Here is a 6,594-nt window from a genome sequence, read left to right as displayed (position 1 = left end):
CTGCATCCAGAAATGCAAACTAAAACTGTATTATGCAAGGAGGAAGCCATTCGTCAATTCTATACACAAACGCCGCAGACTACTCCAGGCCCAAACACATCTCAGATGGACCAAAAAACAGTGGAAACATCTACTGTGTTCAGATGAGTCCACATTTCAGCTTGTTTCAGGAAAAATGGACATCGAGGTTTCTGTGCCAAAGGTGAACACAACCATCCAGTTTGTTATCAGATAAAGGTGCAAAAGCCAGCATCTGTGATGGTATGCGGGTGCATCAGTGTCCACAGCATGGGTGAGTTGCATGTGTGTGAATTTACCATTGACATGGAGATACGTATATATTGGGATTTTAGAGAGACATATGTTGCCATCAAGGTGGCATCTCTTCCCAGAAAGTCCATTCTTCTTTCAGCACGACAATGCCAGGCTTCATTCTGCACAGGCTAAAACAGTGTGGCTTAGTAGACACAGAGTGTGTGTGCTTGACTGGTCTGCTGCCAGTCCAGATCTGTCTCCTACTGAGAATGTATGGCGCATCATGAAGAGGAGAATCAAACAACGGTGACCACAGACTGTTGAGCAGCTGAAGTCTTGTATCAAGCAAGAATGGACAAAAATTCCAATTGCAAAACTGCAACAGTTAGTATCCTCAGTTCCTATACAATTAAAAAGTGTTATTAAAAGGAAATGTCATGTAACACAATGGTAATAATGCCTCTGTCCCAACTATTTTGAGTGTATTGTAATCATCAAAATCTAACTTCATTTATATTTACAAAATACAATTAAGTTGGTCAGTAAAACTATTGAAAAACTTTTCTTTGTATGCTTGTCAGTTAAATAAAGATTCACATGAATTAACAAAGCACAGATTTTTGTTGTTATAGCATTTTGGAAAATATCACAACTTTTCTGGAAATGTGGTTTGTATGTATGTGATGGCATCTTTTTTGAGTTGTTCAAACTGCTTGATATCCTTGAGCTTTGATCATACCCTTAGCCCAGGCTCTTCACTGGCATTTCTGAAACAGGTGTAACAGCTTTTCCATGAATATGAAATCTTTGATCTGTGACTTGACCTTTGACGGTGGAAATGCTTCTGTGTTTACTGGGCTCGAGCTTCATCTTCACTTGTGTGATGTTTTGAGGAAGCTTTTCTGGAAGGCTCTTGGTCCAGGGGACAGTTGTCATCAGTGCTGTTATACAGGTAGTGTTGTTATATAGGCTTGTATCAGTGGTAACCCTTGACCAATCTGTAGTCCTTGTCCTCCTGCAACCCATTTTTAGGCTCTGATAATGAACTCCATTTCCATAGTGAAGGCCAATGGGCAGATGATGCACCCCGCCATGATGCCTGCTTCCAGTGGTTTCCAAACTGTGGTTGAGTCTGATATTGTGAGACAAACTTGCAGATCCTAGAAGTAGTGTTTTACCAGATTTGTTATTGTTTCTGGCACCTGAAAGAATGCAACGCATCTGCTTGAACTGATCCATAGCCATTGACCAAATCAATGAACAAGACATGCAGATCTTTTACTTCTTTCTTAGCAATCTGGATTTTGTGCAGTATGACACTAGTATGATCAAGGCATCCCAAGAAGCCTGCTATGCCAGCCTTTTGGATTGAAGTAACAATGAAATGGCTTTTAGATGCTTTGTAAGTCTTCTAGGATAAAGCTCTTCAATGAGAAATTATATCTATTAGTGAAATGGTCCTTTGTAGAATGCTGGTCAGCATTATCACACTATATGGCATTCACAGCAGATCTGTAGCATACTGGAATTAAAGGGCCCAAACCTGTTCTAGTATGACAATGCCCATGTGCACAAAACAGCACCAATAAAGATATTGTTTGCACAGAACCCTGACCACAACCCCACTGGTCACAACACCTTTGGGATGAACTGGAAGACTGAATGTGCCCCACACTTCCTTACACGCCATCACTGGCCAACTTCATTAATGCTCTTGATGCTGAATGAGCAAAAAACCCCACAACTATATTCCAAAATGTAGTAGAAACCTCCCCAGAAGAGTGAAGGCTGTTACAAAAGGAAAGGGGGACTAAATCTGGAATGGGATGTTCCTCAACACATATGAGTGTGATGGTCAGGTGTCCACATACTTTTGGTGATATGTATTCTAAAAACAAAATTACAGTGTGGTCTGTAAAATTCAGCTGCAAAGTCTCACAAGCTTGATTTTATGTGGATGCCACACAGCAAGTGGTGATGGTATGCATTTTTTTAATCATTCAATGTACAGGCAACCAAAATATGTATGGCAGTTTTACTAAAACTGATTACAATTAAATAACATTGAATATGCAAACATAAATTCTTTTTTTTTTTAATTTGATATTTAGGTGGTTACATATGGAATCATAATGTTAACTTCAAAGAACTTTTATGAATGTCATCAGAGTGTGGCCACTGTGCAAATCAATGTTATACAGTTGAATAGTTTGTTTGACCTTTTCCAGGTAGTTTTAGAGCCTATGTTATTGATATTAATTCATCAAATAGGTAATACTGCTGCTACTACTACTACTATTATTATTATTATTATCAAAAAATGAATAGCATAACTTTATGGTCCTTTAAAGGCTGACAAAATTGCTGATGTGGCCCGGTCAGAATTGTGGACTCAAGCCATGCTAGCCAGTAGCCAAAAATAAAATAAAATAAAAGTCTTTTAAGTGAAGTGACCTATAAGCTTGGCCAGAGTTGCGCCAATACATTGTGAGAACATAATGAGATTTGTTCTACACTGAGGAGTTAAAGATTCCATGGAAACCATATGGAATGTTAACAGGCACTTCAGCTCTTCCTAGTTCCTCAAACGTCTTAGCATCCAGAACCAGCAGGAATGTACCTTTATCCTAAACCCAACACAAAAAATAGCCACTTTCAGAAAATACACTCAATAATGATAATGAACTGTAAAAACTTTGATAGAAGATTAGCTGAACACATCTATAATTTGACAATTAGGAAACTAATGAGCACTTCCACACTGGCATACCTCAGTGGGTGTGAGGACCACAGAGAGGATGGCTCCATCATCCTCTTCCTCTGCATTAGGTGAGGGGACAAACACAGGCTCAGATGGATAGAAGCCTGGCTGATACCATGCCTTACATTGAACACAAGCACAGACAGATGCACAGTTACAACTGGGATGAAACTCCATTAAAAGATTCATAACTACACAAACTAATGTAATTTGCATAATTCAATACCAAGTCGGTTCAATACAAAGAATAGCATATTTGTGTTGTAAAATGTCTGCTGTTATAGAAACCTTGCAATGTATTAATAAATCAACTGCATGTAAATAAAATGTTTTTGTGACATTTTCTATATAGTCTCAAAAATCTTTAATAACTATAAAATATCTTATACTATGACCATAGTCTCAACCCTAATTACAACGGATTCAATTTTGATATTTCGTCCCTGTAACATCAAAATTAATGTCTGAAAAGTTCTGAATTGCATAACTGGTATGAGCTTACCTTGAGCTTTTTACTTTCAAGGTCCATCTTGATCAGTGAGTCTCCCACCAGGTGGCCAAAGCCGCAGCCATAGAAATAGCGGTATGGTTTGGTGTTGCACCTGTTATAGTGAATGTGAGGGAGCTCCAGTCCCCCATAATCCAGCAGTTCATCATCATGCAGATCTTCAGACATGCAGAACACCTGGTAAGTAATGGAGAGTTGCAACAACATTATAAAATCATAAATATCTTTAAAGAGATTTGTGGGCAATGACCAATCATCAGCTGTGAATGGGAGACACAGAAAAGGAGTGATAATGAGTGAGTTGCTACACCTTGTTGTGATTAATAATGAAATGCACTTGTAGGCTGTTTGTGTTGCAGTGAGTGTTTATGACCCACAGTAATGTCAGTGAGGAGACTAAAGAGAACCCCAGCCAGTTGTTTGTAACAAAGAGCCACAGAGAAATCTCAAACCTCAAGTCAGCTCTTTTCTGGATGTCCTACAGTTTGCCTACCAGCCACAGGTAAGCACAGACAATGCAGTCATAGATCTACTACAAAAGATCTACTTCCATCTGGACTACAACAGCACAGTGAGAATCACTTTCTTTGATTTGTCAAGTGCAGTTCACACCATCAAACCTCTCCTGCTGAGAAAGAATATGAGAATAATGTAGGTGGACACATTTACTATCTCCTGGGCCATAGACTACCAGTGAAACAGACCCCAGTTTGTGTGGCTGGGAACCTGCCTGTTTAAGTGCCTGCTGAGCAGCACTAGAGCACCACAGGGAACCGTGCTTTCCCCCTTTCCTCTTCTCCCTGTACACCACAGACTTTTACCTCATTCCCACTCACCGTGAAAACCATGTATTTTCCATTATTATGCAGTAATGATGTCCTGCGGGAATGGGAACAAAAAGGCAAAATCAAAAGGTTAGTCTACCCACTAGCAACCGAGTAACATTTACGGAAATTACAATTTGTTCCAGCTCCAATTGGAATTGAAACCATCAGATTTACATTTTGGGACTGGTCATGACGTTGGTGGTGGCATAAATGATGATGTAGTGATATTGCAATGGCATTTCTCATACTGCCTCAATGTAAAGCAACTGGCGGCAAACACAAAACAACAAGCAAAGAAAACATCAGCAGATACAGTGGGTAGATATATTCCAAGATCTAACATGGATAGCCAAAACCATGGATAGGAGCGAACCATATACAGTATAAAGCTTGTTTTTTTCATGTACTAGCCCCATTTCAGTAAAACTACTGAAAACCTTTTCTTTTTACTTTTGTCAGTTAAATAAAGGTTCACATGAATTAACAAATCACAGATTTTTGTTTTTATTGCATTTTGGAAAAGATCCCAACTTTTCTGGTAATGGGGTTAGTGCATACATACCTATGATACCAAATGAATGGGATTCTAACATTTTTCACTGAATATTTTTATCATGGTTGAGGCACGGAGACAGATGCAAGTGCAGAAACCTTTTATTTACACAGGATAGTCAAAGCAACAAAAAATATCAGTCATGAAAACATGACAGTACAAGTGGGGAACACAATGAGCAATGGCAAGGAAAATAAGGACAAGCACAATACAACATAACAGAAGCCATAAGGTGAGTAATAAGTGAAAGTGAAAGCAGGTGTCCATTATTAATGCTGTCTATAAGCAAGGTGTGTAGTGCAAGGGGTCATGCTTGTATGCTTGAGCAAGTCAGCGAATATGGCAGTCACACTGTATAAGCAAAAATTTTATAAACAGCCTTTGCTTGAACAAATGTTCAGAAACAAGAAGATAACTCTCAATAGAGACATGATGCAGCTCAACTCATGCCAGGTTGCTAACTACAGTGGTGCTTAAAAGTTTGTGAACCCTTTAGAATTTTCTATATTTCTGCAAAAATATGACCCAAAACATCATCAGACTTTCACACAAGTCCTAAAAGTAGATAAAGAGAACCCAGTTAAACAAATGAGACAAAAATATTATACTTGGTCATTTATTTATTGAGGAAAATGGTCCAATATTACATATCTGTGAGTGGCAAAAGTATGTGAACCTTTGCTTTCAGTATCTGGTGTGACCCCCTTGTGCAGCAATAACTGCAACTAAACGTTTCCGGTATCTGTTGATCAGTCCTGCACACCGGCTTGGAGGAATTTTAGCCTGTTCCTCCGTACAGAACAGCTTCAACTCTGGGATGTTGGTGGGTTTCCTCACATGAACTGCTCGCTTCAGGTCCTTCCACAACATTTCCATTGGATTAAGGTCAGGACTTTGACTTGGCCATTCCAGAACATTAACTTTATTCTTCTTTAACCATTCTTTGGTAGAACGACTTGTGTGCTTAGGGTCGTTGTCTTGCTGCATGACCCACCTTCTCTTGAGATTCAGTTCATGGACAGATGTCCTGACATTTTCCTTTAGAATTCGCTGGTATAATTCAGAATTCATTGCTCCATCAATGATGGCAAGCCGTCCTGGCCCAGATGCAGCAAAACAGGCCCAAAACACGATACTACCACCACCATGTTTCACAGATGGGATAAGGTTGTTATGCTGGAATGCAGTGTTTTCTTTTCTCCAAACTTAACGCTTCTCATTTAAACCAAATTGTTCTATTTTGGGCTCAGCCGTCCACAAAACATTTTTCCAATAGCCTTCTGGCTTGTCCATGTGATCTTCAGCAAACTGCAGACAAGCAGCAAGTTTTTTGGAGAGCAGTGGCTTTCTCCTTGCAACCCTGACATGCACACCATTGTTGTTCCGTGTTCTCCTGATGGTGGACTCATGAACATTAACATTAGCCAATGTGAGAGAGGCCTTCAGTTGCTTAGAAATTACCCTGGGGTCCTTTGTGACCTCGCCGACTATTACACACCTTGCTCTTGGAGTGATCTTTGTTGGTCGACCACTGCTGGGGAGGGTAACAATGGTCTTGAATTTCCTCCATTTGTACACAATCTGTCTGACTGTGGATTGGAGGAGTCCAAACTCTTTAGAGATGGTTTTGTAACCTTTTCCAGCCTGATGAGCATCAACAATGCTTTTCCTGAGGTCCTCAGAAATCTCC

The 6,594-nt window shown here is 39.7% G+C and overlaps 1 protein-coding gene across 1 annotated transcript in view; it reads right to left on the bottom strand.

Moving 5' to 3' along the window:
• Window positions 1–2,266: 2,266 nt before the first annotated feature.
• LOC132876022 (carotenoid-cleaving dioxygenase, mitochondrial-like) overlaps window positions 2,267–6,594 on the bottom strand; it is a 100,921-nt gene continuing 96,593 nt past the window's right edge. Inside the window, exons 10-12 of the mRNA XM_060913228.1 lie at window positions 3,519–3,701; window positions 3,026–3,136; window positions 2,267–2,882 (exon numbers count right to left, since the gene is read on the bottom strand). Of these exons, the coding sequence (XP_060769211.1) occupies window positions 2,766–2,882; window positions 3,026–3,136; window positions 3,519–3,701 (411 nt within the window). The 3' untranslated portion in view covers window positions 2,267–2,765. The remainder of the gene's footprint in view (window positions 2,883–3,025; window positions 3,137–3,518; window positions 3,702–6,594) is intronic.

This window comes from Neoarius graeffei, chromosome 28 (genome assembly GCF_027579695.1).
Source record: "Neoarius graeffei isolate fNeoGra1 chromosome 28, fNeoGra1.pri, whole genome shotgun sequence".
Lineage (NCBI taxonomy): Eukaryota > Metazoa > Chordata > Actinopteri > Siluriformes > Ariidae > Neoarius > Neoarius graeffei.
This window is presented reverse-complemented; position numbering and strand designations above follow the sequence as displayed.